General features: G+C 49.5%; 1 protein-coding gene across 3 annotated transcripts in view; it reads left to right on the top strand.

Annotated features, from left to right (window-relative positions):
• Positions 1-13,366, top strand: part of LOC123018929 (vigilin-like) — a 60,644-nt gene extending 47,278 nt beyond the window's left edge. For 2 of the 3 annotated variants that reach the window (XM_044421407.1, XM_044421406.1), the window contains exons 17-28: positions 127-345; positions 2,379-2,600; positions 3,486-3,704; positions 5,205-5,343; positions 6,058-6,188; positions 7,379-7,483; positions 8,580-8,714; positions 8,863-9,006; positions 10,009-10,188; positions 10,355-10,471; positions 11,137-11,268; positions 11,823-13,366. In XM_044421407.1, the coding sequence (XP_044277342.1) occupies positions 127-345; positions 2,379-2,600; positions 3,486-3,704; positions 5,205-5,343; positions 6,058-6,188; positions 7,379-7,483; positions 8,580-8,714; positions 8,863-9,006; positions 10,009-10,188; positions 10,355-10,471; positions 11,137-11,268; positions 11,823-11,915 (1,836 nt within the window). In that variant the 3' untranslated portion in view covers positions 11,916-13,366. The remainder of the gene's footprint in view (positions 1-126; positions 346-2,378; positions 2,601-3,485; positions 3,705-5,204; positions 5,344-6,057; positions 6,189-7,378; positions 7,484-8,579; positions 8,715-8,862; positions 9,007-10,008; positions 10,189-10,354; positions 10,472-11,136; positions 11,269-11,822) is intronic. The other variant, XM_044421408.1, reaches the window with a different exon arrangement.
• The last annotated feature ends 4,729 nt before the right edge of the window (positions 13,367-18,095 follow it).

Below are 18,095 nucleotides of genomic sequence, written 5' to 3'. Positions count from 1 at the left end.
AGAAGGTGTGATGCGCATGTCCAGAGTACGATCCATCTTCTGCCCTTGTACCTGGAAAGCACATTTGGTAGCCCTCGCTGTCTCCCGTTCTTCTCTCCCCCCCCCCCGCCACCCCCTCCGTTCCAGGCTAACATAAAGGAGGTGGATGTATCCATTCCGGCCAAGCTGCACAACTCGCTGATCGGCGCCAAGGGGCGGCTGGTGCGCTCCATCATGGAGGACTGTGGCGGGGTGCACATCCACTTCCCCTCCGAGGGCTCCGGCAGCGACAAGGTCACCATCCGAGGGCCCGGCGAAGAGGTGGAGAAAGCCAAGCGGCAGCTGCTGCAGCTCGCCGAAGAGAAGGTACCCGTTGGTGAGGGACGGCCGTCGCCAGACTGTCAGTACGGTTGCCGGTCCATTCGGACTCTGACGTGCATCGCAGAGGCTGAAGGGCTCCGTAGGCCAGTTCTGTGCTCCCTTGTGCTTCAAGTTTCACGAGTGCGTGGTCTTGAAAAGGGAGTAGATCCTGCTTTTTTCTGGGTAAAACCGAGACCTGCTCACTGAAGCTTGTTGCAAATGACGCTTACTTCCAGTTCTGAGGAATTTACTTTGAACCAAGTGGAGCTCACGGTCCTTCCATTCAAACTTCCACTCTGAGTTACACCTTTCGTTTGAGCATTATCAATTTGTGGGGTGAGGGAGAGTCACTTGTTTTCTGCTCCCGTTAAATAGCTGGGAGTTAAAAGTCCTTGTTGATCTTTTGCAAATCACCCAGAGAGCCACCAGCAGGTCCTTGTCCGCCTTCTGTCCACCCCCTAGTCTTGCAGGCACAAGATTGATTGATTGATTGATTGATTGATTTATGGCCGCAACAATGGACTGGAGGAGTGGCAGCCCCAAAGCTCATTCCAGACCAGGTGGGGATGCTGTTGGATGGTGGGTGTTCTGGGTGGGGTCGCACTCCCCTTGAAGGAGCAAATTCGGAGCGTGGGGGTGCTCCTTGAGCCATCCTGAAGCCCAGGAGGGCTCAGAGGGCCTTCTACCAGCTCTGGCTGGTGGCCCAGCTATGGGCAGAGCCTGCCATCGGTGATTCACGCTCAGGGAATCTCTAAACGAGATTACTGCAATGTACGCTATGCGGGGCAGCCCTTGAAGAGTGTTCAGAAGCTGCAGTTCGTGCAGCTTGTAGCAGCTAGACTTGAAACGGGGACCAGGTGGCTTTATCATGTCCCACTCGCACTAGCTGCCTGTGTGCTCCCGAGCAGAACTCGAGGTGCTGGTTTTAACCTATGAATCCTACATGGCTTGGGACCACGATACCCAGTGGAACGCCTCTCCCACCCTCCGTCTACCTGGACACTACGATCAACCCCTGGGCCTGCCTCCAGCCACCACCTCTGAGAACGGCTGAGTGGGTGATGACCAGGAGAAGGGTCTTTTCAGTAGTGGCCCCCCGGTTCCAGAAGGAGCTCCCCACTGAGGCCCACCTGGCACCAACCTTACTATCTTTTCAGGGCCAGACTTTTCTCTGCTTAAGGGCATTTAATTAGTTGGGGCTTTGCTAGGTTTTTTTTCAATCAAATGTTGTTATTTTCTCTATAAATCCAAACCTGAAACAACAACTATTCAGGACATTGGACACACTGGGTCGACATCTCACTCTTTTTTACATTCAACAACCATATGCAATTCTACACATAGTCCCGTTTCTCTAACCAATGATAAAAAACGTTCCAAGTTTGATAGAAGTATGTATCTTCCTTCTCCTTCAAAGACAAAGTCAATCTGTCCATCCCCGTGCAATTCAAAATCTTTTTTAAAACCATCTCTTCAGTAGGTGGCTCTTTGCTGCTCCAATTTTGGACGAATACAATCCTCACCGCAGTAATTATATGTAAAGTCAAATATATAGCTTGTTTATCAAAGTCATCAGGGATAATACCTAATAGAAAAACTTCAGGTTTAAATGTGAAAGGTTTGCTAGTTTTTAATCCAGGTTCAGTCATATTTTATCTTGATTGTGTTCTCAAAGTCCTATTTTAAATATGGTATCTTAAATGGGATTTTAATTTTTCATATGGCAATATTTCCCCCTCATGTTTTTATACTGCGGTGCATTTTAGGCTGCCTTTTCATGAATTGTTGTAAACCGTCCCGAGAGCTTTGGCTGTTGGGCAGTATGGAAGTTAAATCAATAAAATAACCGAAACGGCAACAAAGGACGCCGCTTTGCTTTGCAACGCATCAGGCTCTCGGCTAAATAAAAGGTTTCGGAAGTGCAGCACAGCAGGGAATCTAACCCAGGATGGGTGAGCCCGCCTTGAAGCATTCCGTCTCCGCGGCCCTTCGCCTTCTGATCTCAGACCTCCGCCCTGTCCTTGTCGTTCTCCTTCCAGCAAATCAACAACCACTCGGTGGAGCTGCACGCCAAGCCCGAATATCACAAGTTTCTGATCGGGCGAGGCGGCGCCAACATCCGCAAAGTGAGGGACCGCACCGGGGCACGCATCATCTTCCCCACCCTGGAGGACAAAGACCAGGAGCTCATCACCATCGTGGGGAAGGAGGAGGCTGTGCGCCAGGCCCAGCACAAGCTGGAGAACCTCATCCGGAACCTGGTAGGGCTGTGCGAACAGCGGGGAAAGGCAGCTGGGCAGGCGGACTCGGTTGACTGGGCTTCCTTCTCTCTCTGTCTTCCCACCAAGATAGGAAAAGGGCAAGGAGGGGAGACAGGAAGCGAAGCAAATTCAGATTCTGTGTTCGTTGCACAAGGGAAGTTATTTCTTATGCAGACATCCTGCCCTTTTTCTCCTGCACGAGGCCCGTAAGGCAGCTTGAGTCATCTTTCTCCTCCTTTCCGTTTTGCGCTTGCAACAACCCTATGAGGTAGGTTAGGCTAAGAGTCTGGCCCAAAGTCTTCCAGTGAGTTCGTTATTACTGTGTTTCATTTATATCCCAGCGGTTTTCCCCTCTTGCAAGGAACTCAAGCTTATATAGGTAGCCTTCACTCCATTTTTATCCTCACAACAACAGCCCTGTAAGGTAGATCGAGCTGTCTGTGTCTGACTCAAAGTCACCCAGTGGACTTCATGGCTGAATGGGAACTCAAACCCAGATCTCTCAGGTCTCCAGTCCAGCACTGTAAGCATGGCCACCACACTGGCTCTCATGGCCAAGTATGGGAGTAAAACCTGGGTCTCCCAAGTCCCAGTCTAATACTCTAACCACTAGGCTGCACCTGCTCTCCAAAAAAACTTTTTTTTCTTGCTCCTTAGCCAAAAACAATCCTGGAGCAGCTTACATATAAATAAAAAAACAGGACAGTTAAGCCTAAATGGGAACCTCTTTCCATAAAGACCCCCTTTAGGATGCCTTCTGTCCTCTGCAGAAAAGAAACCTTGAGGGACAACAAATTTGTGTTTGAATTTTGAGAGGGAGGACTTCACGGCTTAAGAACTGAGACTGCAGCCACCTGTGCGCTCACGCTCCCGTTTCCCGCCCAGGATAACGTCATAGAAGATTCGATGCTGGTGGATCCGAAGTACCACCGCCACTTCGTCGCGCGCCGAGGGCACGTGCTGCGGGAGATCGCCGAGGAGTACGGCGGGGTCACCGTGAGCTTCCCCCGCACTGGTGTGCAGAGCGACCGGGTGACGCTCAAGGGCGCGAAGGACTGCGTGGACGCGGCCAAGAGGCGGATCCTCGACATCATCGGGGACCTGGTAAGGACCGCTTCCCGTGCCGTCCGGCTTGGGAGGCTCTTGGAAAACAGCTCCTCCTTCTCAGATGGGCCACCCTGTGCTTCTCCAATACACCAGATCCCAAAGAGGGCCTTTTTTGTCATAGAACGCACTGGAACAGAGTTCCGGCACCTTTTTTCGACAGATTTTCCAAGTTTTAAAAGTAACTTTTGAAAATTTGATGTGTGGTCCATGTGGATTTGAATCGCCATGTCGAGCATAGCAGGTCGGCGGCAAAATCATTACAACGGTGCGTGCGGGCTGCTTGTGTGTCAAATCCGATGCGTGCGCACTTCGTCCGCGCTGGTTGTGATGGTGCTGCTCGGCTTGTGATTGGTCATGTGGTTGCACACGGAGTGCTTACTGTGGGTGGCGACCGTCATGTTTCGTTACACAACTGACGTGTGTGGGTGTGTGTGCAGTGGTTGACTATGAGCAAGAGGTAAATAATTTCATGAGTTCCGGCACCTTTTTTCTTACAAAAAAAGCACTGCTCCCAGAGATGTCTTCTTAAAATAACAGAATACAATGAACCTTAGGACTTCAACCGCACCTCTGTACTGACTCGATCATAGATGTTGATCTTATCCAAGAATGAGCCCCTTCCAGGAGCAGGGGAAAAAATATGTGTAACATATAAAACTAGTAACAAGATACCTGTTTGAGCAACAGTTGCATTTTTATTGGGATATAATGACAGTCTACTATCTAAAGAATACCAAGTTTTATTTTGATTAATGACGGGGGGTGGGGGGAGGAACCCCCAATCCCTTGGCATTCAGATGGCATCCAGTAGAAATCTTTTTCTGTTTGAGAGTGGCTGGCAAAAACTCGGGGCAGAAATCACAGAGATGACCAACTGCTGATCATGGCAGGGTGAGAAGGAGCAAAGCTTTGGGGAATATTGGTTACTGCAAATTAATATTATTAGTGTTGGTACAAATCTGCATTTATTGGAGGGTGTTTCCACTCCTGTGCAGTATAAGTTTGGGGGAGAGATGATCTATAAGGAGTTTCAGCTCCAAGGGTAAAATGCCATGCCTTGCATACAGATGATTCCACCTTGGATCACAAGGATCAGTTGCAGGTGGCGAAAGGGATCCTGGAAAACCGTACTTCCGGGTCTTCTGAAAGCTCCTGTCTCTATACCTGCAACTCTGACATGTAACAAAGGGTACCAGGCTTGGGGGGACTGCAAGAAAAAACTCTCGGCCAGGTGGATGAATGGTCTGACCCAGTGGGAGGCCACTTCTTGTAAAAGTCGGTATGTTGGAGCATAAAAATCCAGGTCCTTTTGCTCTGAAGTTTCTTTGGTGCCTGAGATGTGTGCCATGGCCCAAGGAAGGCACCTCAATTCCCTTTCCAGGTGTCTACGATGTTCCGAGAACGGCCATGCCTGGCCAAGAGCACACGCCGCAGCCCGGTCCTTTCTCCTCTCCCCACGAACACCGATCTTTGCACTGGTCTCCCTTCTCTCCTCAGGAGGCTCAAGTCGTTCTGGAGTGCGTCATTCCGCAGCGTTTCCACCGCGTCGTGATGGGAGCCAAAGGTTACAAGGTGCAGCAGATCACGCGGGACTACGATGTACTGATCAAGTTCCCGGAGCGAGAGGACAATTCAGGTGTGTATTCCCAAGCCCCAGGTAGCAACTCCTGGGCGGTATGGCCCATCCTTCACAGAGGTCCCAGTGCTGCAGACCCACATAAAACACTGTGCACCCTACAGACGCCATTGAAAGCATGATTCCAGCATCACAAAAGCATACCTCAAAAGCACCGACACAATGCTTGGGTTCAGACAGCACTGGAACTCACACTCGGGTTGAGTTTGGGTTGTCATCGAATGTAGGCTTATCTTCTTACCCAAGCCCAGTTGTACTAACAAACCATGATTTCTTAACCACAAAATACCCACGGATCACAACTCAACAATACATCATGGGTTCGCATCATGGGCTGTGAATGGGCAACAAACTATGGTTTGTTAGCATGGCTGGGTTCAGACAATGTGACAACCCATATTTCAACAAACTGCAGTTCAGTGGCAACCCACACTCAGTCCATATTCTTGGATGTGTTGCCTGTCTGTGGGTAAAAGAACAGGGCAGTAACCTGTGCCTGGAAGCCTTCACAAACAGATAGACCTTTTACTGATGCCTAAAGAACAATAGCACAGGAACTGGAAGCAAGTTCTGCGGCTGGGGGCCACCACCGAAGAGGCCCTGCTGTGTGTGGTGCGACTGCAGGCTGCATTTCTCATGGGTATCACACTCCAACACCTCCCCGCCATTCTTTTATCCTGGGTGTGTACACTACATCACTGTTGCTCTTTCCAGCAGGTTCAGAAGCACAGTCTCAGGAAAATGGCGACATGAGCCCCGAGCCAGACCCGGCCCCCCGCAAATGTGACATCATCTTCATCTCGGGGCGCAAGGAGAAGTGCGAGGGGGCACGGGCAGCTCTGCTGGTAGGAGCCCCTCTTTTTGTGTTGGGCTGCGGGAGAGCCCCCTGGAGGTTTGGTCAGATCCAGCCACACGCCATCCATGCAGCAGCCTTAGATTAGGTCGTTTCCCAGCCTCTTTAGTTGGTTTGCATAAGTGGGAGAGAGTGCAAACTGGGGGCATGCTGTCTGTCTGTCTGTCTGTCTGCCTGAGATGGCCTTTTCTTGGAAGCTCAGCTAATGCCACTCATAGGCCAGGCTAAATAATGCCAGAGAGGATCACCTGGTGCCGTTACATGCTTTTCAGCACCAGTTTAAGACCTTTTTATTTACCCAATATTTGAAAGTTTAAATATTTTAATTATGTTTTTATTGATAGCCTCAGTTGCATTTTATCTTGTTATTGATTGATGGTATGTATCAGGTGTTTATCATATTGCAAGCCGTCCAGAGACAATTGATATGGGACAGGATAAAAATATCCTAATAAATAAATAAATAAGATATGGACCATGACTCACCGTTTGCTCAATCAAAGACATCCTTGCAGAAAAGGAACCAAGTAGCTCCCTTTCTGGGCTCTGTGGAAGGGGGGTGAAAATCCTCCAGTACCAGGAAATCTCATCAGAGCTTTATCAAGAATCTGCAATAGGGAGGGAGCCCTTTGGAATAAATCCAGGAAGGCTGCTTCCCATCTCAAGCAGAACAGAAGCTTTTACACGAACATGAACTGTTGCTTGGGGAAACGCAAAAGCAGAATTCGATGCAGGGCAGAGGCTTCAGGGGACAAGTCAGTATCTCGTAATGTGTCTGACGACTGTGCATAGCAACTCCACGGTAGCCGTGATTGCTTTTGTCGGGAGTGAGAGAGAAGGCTGCTTTGGGCGCTCGTCCTGAAGGACTGCTGGCCAGGCTCCAGGCTACGTACCAGGCAGGCACCCTGTAGTCCTTTCCATGCTGGGAGGAGCTCTCCCTAGTGCGGATGGGGAGAATTTAGTTCAGTTCATTTTTATAAGCAGTTCCCAAAATTCACAATTTGTTCGATATTTTGGAAAGAGAGTGAGATTTAAAGCATCAAAATATGGGAGAAAGTGAAACACCCTCAAAACTTTGCATTGCAAGAGATCTTTGTCCACCAACACCGCCCCTCTGACATTCAGAGATGAGAAACCGGCCCTGAAGCAGCGCTTGTGAATCTTGTCTTCCTCTCCTCCCAGGCACTGGTTCCCATCATCATAGATGTAGAGGTCCCCTTTGATTTGCACCGTTACATCATTGGGCAGAAGGGCGCTGGCATTCGCAAGATGATGGAGGAGTACGAGGTAGGGGGCTTGTGGACCCACATCCAGGCCTTGGTGCGGGAGGGGGGTTCCCCCCTTTAACAGCACGCAGCTTAAAATCCAGCGGTTCACACTTACCTTGGGTTGCTGGACCACACTTGCCTGTCTCTGCGTTTTCGTTGTGACATCTGCAGATGTTCTACATTCGGGGAGGGGTGTTTTAGACCTCATGCTCCCACCAAGGAGGGTGCGGTCCTCTTCGGCACCTCGTTCTGCTCCGCACGTTAGAGCCGGGCCCCAGGGGATGGATGAAACTACTCCCAGTTAAACTGCTGGCAGGCCGCATCCCATTTCTTTTCTTTTTATAAGTTTTATTTGAAATTATAATCCTAAAAAACAGAGAAAAACTAAAAACAATATCAATCATCAAAAACATCGAGCCTGCTGGGTCAGCCCCCACACCCTTCTTTTTCCATTTATGATAACTTAAAAACATATTTAAATCTATGCGAAGTCCCGTTTCTCTAGCCAATAATAAAAAGAGTCCCAAGTTTGAGAGAAGTCAGTGTCTTCCTTCTCCTTCAATGATAAAGTCAATCCATCCATTTCTGCACAGTCCAGGATCTTTTTTAGAATCAATTCGTCGGTAGGTGGTTCCTCACTTTTCCAGTGCTGAGCGAATGCAATCCTCGCTGCAGTGATTACATGTAAAATCAAATACATTTCTTGTTTACTAATGTCCTCCGGTATAATGCCTAATAAAAAAAAACTTCAGGTTTAAAGCTAAAGGTTTTTGTAACATTTCCTCAAGCCATTTATGTATTTTAATCCAATACTTTTTCACGTTATCGCAAGTCCACTACATATGATAAAAAGTACCCAGTTTATGTTTACATTTCCAACATCCATTTGACATATTTGGAAACATCTTAGCTCATCTATTTGGTGACAGATACCATCTATAAAATGTTTTATACAAGTTTTCTTTATACGAATTTGCTAATGTTACCTTAATATTTCTCTCCCATAGCTTTTGCCACTTTTCTAATTCAATATTATATCCAAAATTTTGTGCCCACGTTATCATAGTTTCCTTCGCATCCCATTTCTTTTCTAAGCATTCTTCTGTGTCCCCCAGGTGAATATCTCCGTGCCTCAGCCTGAGCAGCAGTCCGACATCATCAAAATCACGGGCCTAGCCTCCAACGTGGAGCGAGCCAGGGCCGGCCTCCTGGAGAGGGTGAAAGACCTGCAGGCCGAGCAGGAAGATCGGGTACAGCCAGGACAGAGTGTGCTGAGCTCCTTCCCTCTGCCGCTCCCCATCTTTGCAGCTTCCACTGGCCCAAACCTGGCCTGGGTGGAGCCATGGTAAGGATCCCTCTGGCCGGCCATGAACGGCGACTCTCCTCTCTTCTTCCCAGGCACTGCGGGGATTCAAGCTGACGGTGAGCATAGAACCGAAGTACCACCCCAAAATCATCGGCAAGAAAGGGGCGGTCATTTCCCAGATCCGTAAGGACCATGACGTCACCATCCAGTTCCCAGACAAAGGCGATGAGAATCAGGTCAGTGCCCCCTCTTCCCTTGTGGAGCGTGTGTCGTACGACCCACCAAGGAACTACGGGAAGAAATGCAGCAAAACGTTAGACGGATGCTGCAAAACTGGTCTTGAGGGCTTTGCTAAATACCTAAAGGCTCTGTCTGGTTCAGGGTTCAATTTAACCCTTTGTATAGCCTGAAGCAAACTTGACCTGTTCACTTCCTGGTTGGAAAAACCAAAGCAAGGCTTCCAGCTGATTTTGGCATCTATTCCCATCTAGTTTGCTCTTAGACAGACCCTGTTAAATTAATCCTGATGGGCTAGAGAAAAAAGTAAGAGAAACTGAAGCACTTGAACATATGTTATACATTCTCTGTTATGACTTGAAAATAATGATGTGGCAACTGCCGGAAGGTGGAGTCACACTTAATACTTTGTGGTCTTTCTCTGACTGGGTTGAATATCAATGTGGTATAGTGGTTAAAAATGCTGGGCTAGGACTTAGGAGATCTGGATTCTAGTCCCCACTTACTGGGTGACTTAGGCTCTTAGCCTAACCTACCTGCCCCTGACAGGTGCCTGCTACACTCACCTGGCCTTTGCCCAGAACCAGGACATTGCCCAGCCATGAAACTCCCGCTGTTTTTTTTTAATGTGTACATTTGGGGCCCCAAAAAATAGAGCTGACTAGCCAGTGACGGTCCCACCATGAAGAGGGTATCACTCGAAGGCTCAGAACATGGCCCCAAAGGGGTTTATTTTAAAGCTGCGGAGAGTGCAAGGCCTTGTGATCACAGCATGGAGGACAGCCAAGTCTGTCCTCTGTGGTGTTCCCTGGGATACCTGTTGGGGGGGGCAGCAGCCCACAGTGAGCCCAAGCGCCTCTTGGGCACCTGCGGGGTGGTTTGCAGAACCCACCTTGGCTTACTGCCAAGGGGAGTTGTCATAGCATGTGATCAAGCCCTGTCTGTCTCTCTCTCTCCCCACCCCCAATTTGTCTCCCCTCTTTTATCCCCCCCCCCATTAGGATCTCATCACAATCACTGGGTATGAGAAAAACGCTGAGGGGGCCAGGGATGCCATCTTGAAAATTGTGGCCGACTTGGAGGAGATGGTCAGCGAAGATGTCCATTTGGATCATCGGGTCCATGCCCGGATCATCGGCGGAAGGGGCAAGGCCATCCGCAAAGTCATGGAAGAGTTCCGGGTAGGGGCAGCTTTCCCGGGGTGGCCATCAGGTGCTGCCTGCAGGGCAGGATTCCCTGCTCTGCCCATGGAATTGGGGCCCTGCCCACCTGCTGCCTTCCTTGTCCCACCTGGGCCCTCCCAGGGGGGCTGCCTTGCTTGCTTGAAGTGCCCCTTTCTCCCAACAGGTGGACATCCGCTTCCCTCAGCCAGGCTCCAGCGACCCGGACCGAGTCACGGTGACGGGGCTGCCCGAAAACGTGGACGATGCGATCGACCACATGCTCAACCTGGAAGAGGAATACGTGAGCTGATTGCAGACGGGTGGGGCGGAGGAAGAGCGCGGAGGGAAGGGAGCGGCAGGCGGCGGGTGGATCCTGGGACAATGCGGCATCTTGCCGCTTAGAGGTCTCCTTGCTGCTGGTCGGAGATTCCGGCAGGTGCAGGGAAGAGGGAATATTTCACTGGCTGCAAGTTGTGGTGGCTCAGGGGCCCCCCGGGGAGCCATTGCTGGGGTCGCCGTGCCAGCCACTGAAAGTCCGAGCACGCGAGACGGCCTGGTGCCCTCTGCCTCTGCTGGCCTGCAGTTCCCGGCCCTCTGGGCAAGCAGGCAGTGGAGCGCCTTCCAGTCAGACATAACCAGTGGGAATCGGAGCGAAGGCTTGGACAGGAAGCAGCGTGCTGGCACGGTGCCGGAGGCCCGGTCTTCCAACCGGGCCAGGTGCCTGCTTGCCCCTACAGTCCACGAGCCGTGTGTGCGTGCACACAGCGTGGAAAGGCATTGCCACGCTTCTCCCCCCAGTGCGGGGGCACTTGCCCCGGCCGGCAGGTCCGCTGGAGCAAAGCAGGGAGGCGTGGGGGCAGCTCAGGAACGGCTGCCCAGGTATGGAGAGTCCCGCTCTCTCCGAGGAACCCTGAGCCGGCCTGCAGCGCCTCCTTCTGGGGCTAATGGACGGGGATCTTGTTGTAGATGACGGACGTGGTGGAGACGGAAACCATGGCTGCGTACATGAAGCCCCCGTCTCGCCTGGGGGAGGAGCCCCGGGGCCCAGCCAAGGGCTTCGTGGTGCGGGACGCCCCCTGGAATGCCTCTGGGAACAAGGTCTGGCTCCACACCTCCCCCAGCTCTTACCCTGTGCGGAAGCTGCCCGTGGGCGATTGGGGCAGGAGCTGCCTTGGCAGCCGTCTAGCAACTCATAAGTGGTGGGAGGGGAAAGGCAGGGGCTGGGGGAAGCAGGGGTCAGCTTCGAGATAAAGCGGTCAGGAATTCCTTGTTTTTAATTATGAAGCTGGTGCCTTTGCTTCTCTTAAAGATGGAACCGGCTATGTCAGATTTAGAGGGTTTCTGTGAAACGTGTGTTTTCACCTCCCTGTTCAGTGGGGAAAGGCTCTTGGCATGGCTTACAAAGGCCTTACTAAGCCAGGACCTGCTCACGGACTTGGCACAGGAGATGGCCAGTGAAGGAGGAAAAAACACACATGTGGGCATCCGTTCTTAGCTGCCCGTTTTTGTGAAGCGTCCAAGTGGAGGAGGCGCTGCTTTTTTACCCCTTCAGCTCTGAATGAAGCTGCCCTAGACAAGCACCCCCTCCCCTGACTGCCCCCCCAGCCCGTCTTCACGCCGTCCAACGACTCTCGTGTCCTTACGCTTTTCAGGCTCCGGATGTGAGCAGTGCCGAAGAGTTCCCCGTCTTCGGCACCGGCGTGGTCACCAAGCAGACGTCCGTCTGGGGCCCCAAGAAGTTCTGAGATGGGGGCAGAAGGCCTGGCCAGCCTGGCTTGGCTCCTGTTGCTCCGTCGGGTGTCGTGGCACGGCTCTCCGCCGCCCTTCCTCCCGCTGTCGGGATACGGCCGGTTCCTCGTCGTCCTTCCTGCGCTCTCTCCATCGACTCCGTGCAATCCATTCACCGATCAAAAGCCATAGCCAGCCTCCCTCCTTTCCCCCTTTCTGTCGAGCCAAAGTTAGGCCGGGTTGTAAGCACACAAACGTAACGAGCCACCGACGGCTACTGTCCTCCCCTTTGTCCCCGTCTCTGACCCCATCCTCCCCCTCCATGCCAGATTTCAGGGCATTAATCTCTCCCGGCCAGACTGGGCTAGAACAGCCCCGCCTCTGTAACTCCCACCGCTCAGCCAGAAAAGAAGCAGGCAAGGGTCCTTTTCCTCCCTCCCCGCCTCATCTGCCCCTGCTCCTTGCGGTTGCGGGGCGGTTGCATGTTTCACACACCCAGAACTACCAGAGGAGCCCGTGTCCTGGGACTCTACCGAGGCCTAAGGACGGGCTGACTTGCCGTGTGGCTACCCCAAGACCCCTTCGTCCCCCTAAGCCTGCTAGCCAGACCTTCTGCCTTGGGCTGCTGGTCCTTCAAGACTGCAAAGAGTCCCTCTCCCAGGAGATACCATTGGATTTGGAGCTGCACCATTAGGATTAGGAAGGGCCATCTTGGCGCAGTGGGTATGGATATCCAGGGGTAAGATTTCTGGCTCCCTACAGCTGGAAGAAACACGTTAAGAGCAGGTAGCACTTAGAAACTTTGGCAACGAGCAGGCGTCTGTCTGCTCTCCCCACCCCACATCCACGGCACAGCGCAGAGTCTGTGGTTCGGTTCCTCCCCATTTTCATTCCTGACCCTCTTTTTATTGCCCTCCTGCATCCCTTCCGTATTTCTTCCTCCAAGTTGCACTTGCTTTGAATCATTAGGTGAAAATATGCAACACTGAACAAAGAGACAGATGCTATTTCCTTTTTCTTTCAGTTTCTAGTTCTCATATTTTCCAGATTTTAAACTGTGACTTCTGGAGAGAGAGAGAGAATGTGTGTGTGCTTGTTGTGTGTGCTTGTGTGTGTGCGCTTGTGTGTGTGTGTGCGAAAAAGGGATGGAAGTGAGCACCGAAGCTCCACCCACGCCCATTGCCGTGTCTGCACAAGGCAAAAACCAGAAGCTGTAGTCAGTCGAACAATGTAACCAAGATGTATTTTTGTTTTGTTTCGTTTCGTTTTTTTTCTGAAGACAAGATTGTGGGGAGAAATAAAAAGAATTCACAAAAAGCGGAGAACACTATTGGCCTTAAAAAAAAAAAAAAAAAAAAAGGAGAGAAGGAAAAAGAGTTTAAGCTGGATTAAGGAAATATGCAAACTCTGTAGGTCACGTAGTGACTGGACTTTTCTAATTCCAAATAAAAATGGAGTGGGAAAACGCTCAGCTGGATTTTTGATGTGGAATTGTGTAATGCCCCGTTTTCATGGGCTTGTAAGGATGTGGGGAAGGTATCTTGGTAGGTTTGGGGATGCAAGCAAGTCAATGAAGCACAGCATTTTTCTCTTGGTCTTGCTGCGGCTGGTAGGAACAGGAGCAGAAGAGAGAATCATACCGGAAGATGAAAACCGGGACTCGGATTAGGTCCCACCTGAGCCCTTGCCCCACTCCGCATACCCACCGACTGACTTTTCTCAAGCTGTTTCTCAGTTACGTTATGTTGTTCATTAAAACATTTTTAAATTTCCTTCATCCTTACAAGCATCATGGTGGGTGTACAAGCTTGATTGAAATAATGCATAATTCAGTGGAAGCACAAAAACCTCATCGCAATAAGAATCGAAAAGGAAGCAGATCATGGTAGAGGAGACAAGATCAACCCAGTCCAATGCCCAAAGCATCCGCCATCTTCAAGGATAAGCCCCACCCGCAACGCATTCCAGTAATTCCACCCGGAAACGACAAAAGCACAGACAGCTGTGGCTTCACAGTCCTCCTGCACAAACGGATGAACCTGGAAAACTGACTGAAGCCAAACAGTCCCAGCTGTTGTAACTGGTTCGCAGCGAGGTGTGTGGCCTCTCGATCATTTTGGTGCTTCTTTTCTGCCTCTCTTCCAGCTCTACAGTGCAGTGACCAGATAGACACAGTATTCCACACTTGGTTATACCATGGATTTGTTATGGGATGGATGATACCAAGCTGAAAAACGCCCCTGTGCATCTCCCTTGCATGTGAGAGATTATTTCAGCTGCCCTCTCTTTTCAACGCGATAGCTCTCACGTCACATCGAGGACAGAATGGCAGCCAACAGGGCTAGCAGCCAGTGATAGTTGTCACCTCCATGAATTCGCCCCGTCTTCTTACAAAGCCATCCAAATGGATTGCCGTCACTGCTTCCTGTGGAAGTGAATTCCATAGTCTGTGTGTTGTGTGGAGAAGTGCATTTATAAATTGCAAACCTAGCATAGAAACCAGTACTTGGGAACAAGATAAAACCAGATTTCCAGAGAATTGGAAAAATTCAGTAGGGGAAATGGTCCTCCATTTCCCAAAAATTCTAAATCATCTGTGGGGAGAAACGGTTTTTTGTAAAACAATTGTGGCTGTTTTCTAGGGTCAGGAATGATGGTAATTGTAGTCCATCTACATCTCCTGCACCACAGTTTCCCCATGCCTGGCCTATAAATGGAGATAAACATTTCAAAAACGAGAGACAATCTAGTATTTGAATGAACTTCTGACCCTTCCTAAAGGGCTTGTAGCGACCATGTGCTTTCCTCTTCCTCTTGCCCTTTTCACTTTTGCAGCAAGAGTCAGATAAGCCATTGCACAACTTGAAATGCTTGGAGATTTCTTGCTCAAGTGCTTGCCACGAATTCTGGATTCGTACAGCAGCTTGAACTGAAAAATGCTGAGCTTAAATGCAGATTTGGGAAAGGGCTACAGCTCACTAGCTGGGTGTATGTTAGGCATAGACAAAGGACATTTTAATTTCCAACGACTGGAGGAAGTGCTGGGAAAGACCTACCTGGAGTAGTCTTCCGTAACATGTGCCAGTTAATACCTCCCACCATTCTCAGCCAGCCATGGCTGTCAGGCAGTCTTGCTGGGGCTGATGGGGTGGTTCCTGTCCAAACCCATGGAGAACACCAGGTTGAGAATGGCTCTTGTAGTTCATATATTCAATGTTTGTTCCTGGTTTATATTTCCTTCTCAGTCCTTTCAGAGATCCCTTGTACCCAATATTAGTTCCTCTTCTATTTAGAATACACTTGCGTGAGAATAAGTCCAGATTCAGCTGCTATGGAATATGATTCTGAGTAAATGCTTTTAGGATTGCGTTGTAAATATGTTCATCACTTCTTTAAAACCTTTTAGTATGGTGGATTTGGTTAGCTACTGCTTGGAAATGATAGAGGGCTGCCTTAAGCTAAGACAACAAACTCCTGATCCTTTGAGTTAGGGTGTGTAATATACAAGGCCAGCTGAAAGAACCTATCACAGGTGCCAGGAAAACCCACGTAATCATATGTTACGCACGTAATCATCTTGTTATGCACGCAATCATGTGTTAATATGATGCTAGTAATACATGATATAATTAGCAATTTGCTGACCTGCCCTAATACCCCAAAGGAGCTCATTAGCATAGCTGTCCAATAGAAGCGCAGCGAACGCCCCCACCCCTGCAACCCTTCCCCAAAAGTTGTGTTGTATTGAGTTCTTCTGGTTAGCTAATGTGCAGGGTAGGGTCATTAGGAAAGCTTTTCCATCTCTTGTCTCAGTCATCAAAGGGAGACTGCAGCTGAGAAATTTGAAGAAGACTGAGATTCAGAAGGGCAGCAATGAATGAACAAGAAAAGAGCATACGGTGAAGTGACATTTCACTGGCGAACAGGGCCAGAATCATCCACGCAATTGTATTCCCGGCCTCTATGCCTGGGTGCGGAAGAAACCTGAGAGGAAGAATATGGACATGTTTGAAATAGGGCACTGCAGGAGAGCCTTGCAGATACCCTAGGCTAGCAGACAAGTATGTTCTACTGTGTTTCCCCGAAAATAAGACCGTATCTTATATTAATTTTTGCTCCAAATGATGCATTAGGGCTTATTTTCAGGTGATGTCTTATTTTTTTCTTATAAAAGCTGTAAGATTCTTGCCCCGAGAGTCCTCCACGATTCCTTTCTTGTACTTGATGAAATAGCTCTCTCTTTTTGCACCCATCTTGCATCCATGCATTAAGCACGTCCGTTACGACACACGATGTATTGATGTTATTTGTGCGTTGTGTCTGTACGCTGATTGGTCATTCAGCAATAAGTCTCACATTCATCTGTTTACATAGGTTTTTACTTCTCGTCCAAAGGCGCCTGCTTCGGTATTTACAAATAATTATAATGCTATTTTTGGGGTAGGGCTTATATTACGTGCATCCTGAAAAATCATGCTAGGGCTTATTTTCCAGTTAGGTCTTATTTTTGGGGAAACACAGTAGATCTAATCAAGCCAAAACTGTCCCTTGAAGCAAAACTAACAGAACTTGCCCATTATGTGAAGAAGGCAAGACTTCCTGGAGAAGACAACCATGTGAGGGAAGGTTGAAGGCAGAAGATGGGAAAGACCAACTATGAGATGAATCAATGCCATAAAGAAACCCACAGTCTTGAGCTGAGCAGGGCTGGCAAGGACAGGAGAGTTGAAGGGCACTTAAAGGAATGTCACAACTCGGAGGTAACGTGCGAAAACCATGTAGTACTTTGCTCTACCTTCTTGGGAAGACGTTCTGATGTAAGGATGTGCCGAAAGGACTTCACCTCCCAGAAGTCCCTGAAACCATGGGTGCTGATGAGGAATGGTGGGACCTGAAGTCCAAAATATCTAGAGCTATTTCCTGCCCCTCCTCATATTTCCACTCTCCACATGCACTGTTTCTTCCATCCACTAATTTTGCTAAACCCGGTCCTTCCAGCCAAAATCAGCCCGGTCCTTCCAGCCATATCCTGGTGTCAGGGGAGGACAGAAATGTCCCCTCGGAGAATAATAGGTACTTGGGAGAGTAGAAGCAAATTCTCATTCCTCTAGTCCACTGTACTATCTTGTGGGCAAGCTTAAAATGCAAAACTGCACATTTTCAGGAGAGGGTTCACGCTGATCCAGTGCTGCTTTCTCCCTCGATTTAATATTTCAGGAAATCAGATATATTAAAGGTAGAAGCAGTTGCAAATCTTAGAATGGAGGTTGTGGGGAGGAGGGAAAGAAATACTAATAAACACATTGCTTCACATCGAAGGCCACAGACAAGACCACTTAAAGGGGTTTTTTCCGTAAGATCACAAAGGCCAGGCTTCTAAAATTGCCTAGCTGCTTCATTACTCCCATCTTCCTGGCTTTGCAGGAGGTAAGCGGTGCTTCTACCTCGGATCCAGAAGCAAAAAGCAGAGCACGGGATGAAGCTTAAACTGTTTATTCACAAAGCAGAAACAACACAGTGTATTATGTTACTAGCTGGAAGCGGGCCAAGACATGCTAAGGGCGTACCATTCAGTACCATTGAGACGGGCTCTTGTAATCCCGTCGCCGAGTTCCGCCAAAGAGGGGCAAAGGGGAGACCCCGGACACGGGGCCCAGGGCTCCTTCACGGGGTGTGCCAACATGCATGATCTATGACATTCTCAAGACATGCATGCCTGTCCCACCGGAGGCCAAGCTGTTCTCAAGCATGCATGTTCAGGTCAGTTTATCGTTCCGACAGCCAGTGCGCTACCTTTACAGCTCTCCTCAAATAAGCGGAGACAAACCGACAATGGCCAGCTTCACATGTCTCGGGGATCCTCCGGCATGCCAAGCTAACAGCTGCACTCTCCTCCTTAAAATAACATCATTTGGCCATCCATGGAAGTTCGGTAACAAAAAAAAGCCTGAAAATCCTTTTTTTTTTTTATTTAGAAAGCTTCTATGCCGCCCCATTCGCCGAAGCCTCGGGGCGGCTTACAACAATAAATAAATAATAACAATATAAAACAATATAATATAATTGGAGACGTCCTGGCCTTTTAGATCTTTAAGTCCTGAGCTCGCCGCCAAAAGATTCAGCAAGGAAGAACAATTCCTGCCACATCGCCTCGAAATACAATGATCTTCGGAGGCCGCCTCCCATATCCCTCCTCC

This window comes from Varanus komodoensis, unplaced genomic scaffold, assembly GCF_004798865.1.
Source record: "Varanus komodoensis strain SLA01 unplaced genomic scaffold, ASM479886v1 scaffold119, whole genome shotgun sequence".
Classification (NCBI taxonomy): Eukaryota; Metazoa; Chordata; class Lepidosauria; order Squamata; family Varanidae; genus Varanus; species Varanus komodoensis.
Note: the sequence above shows the minus strand (reverse complement) of the source record. Positions and strands in the feature narration are given on the sequence as shown.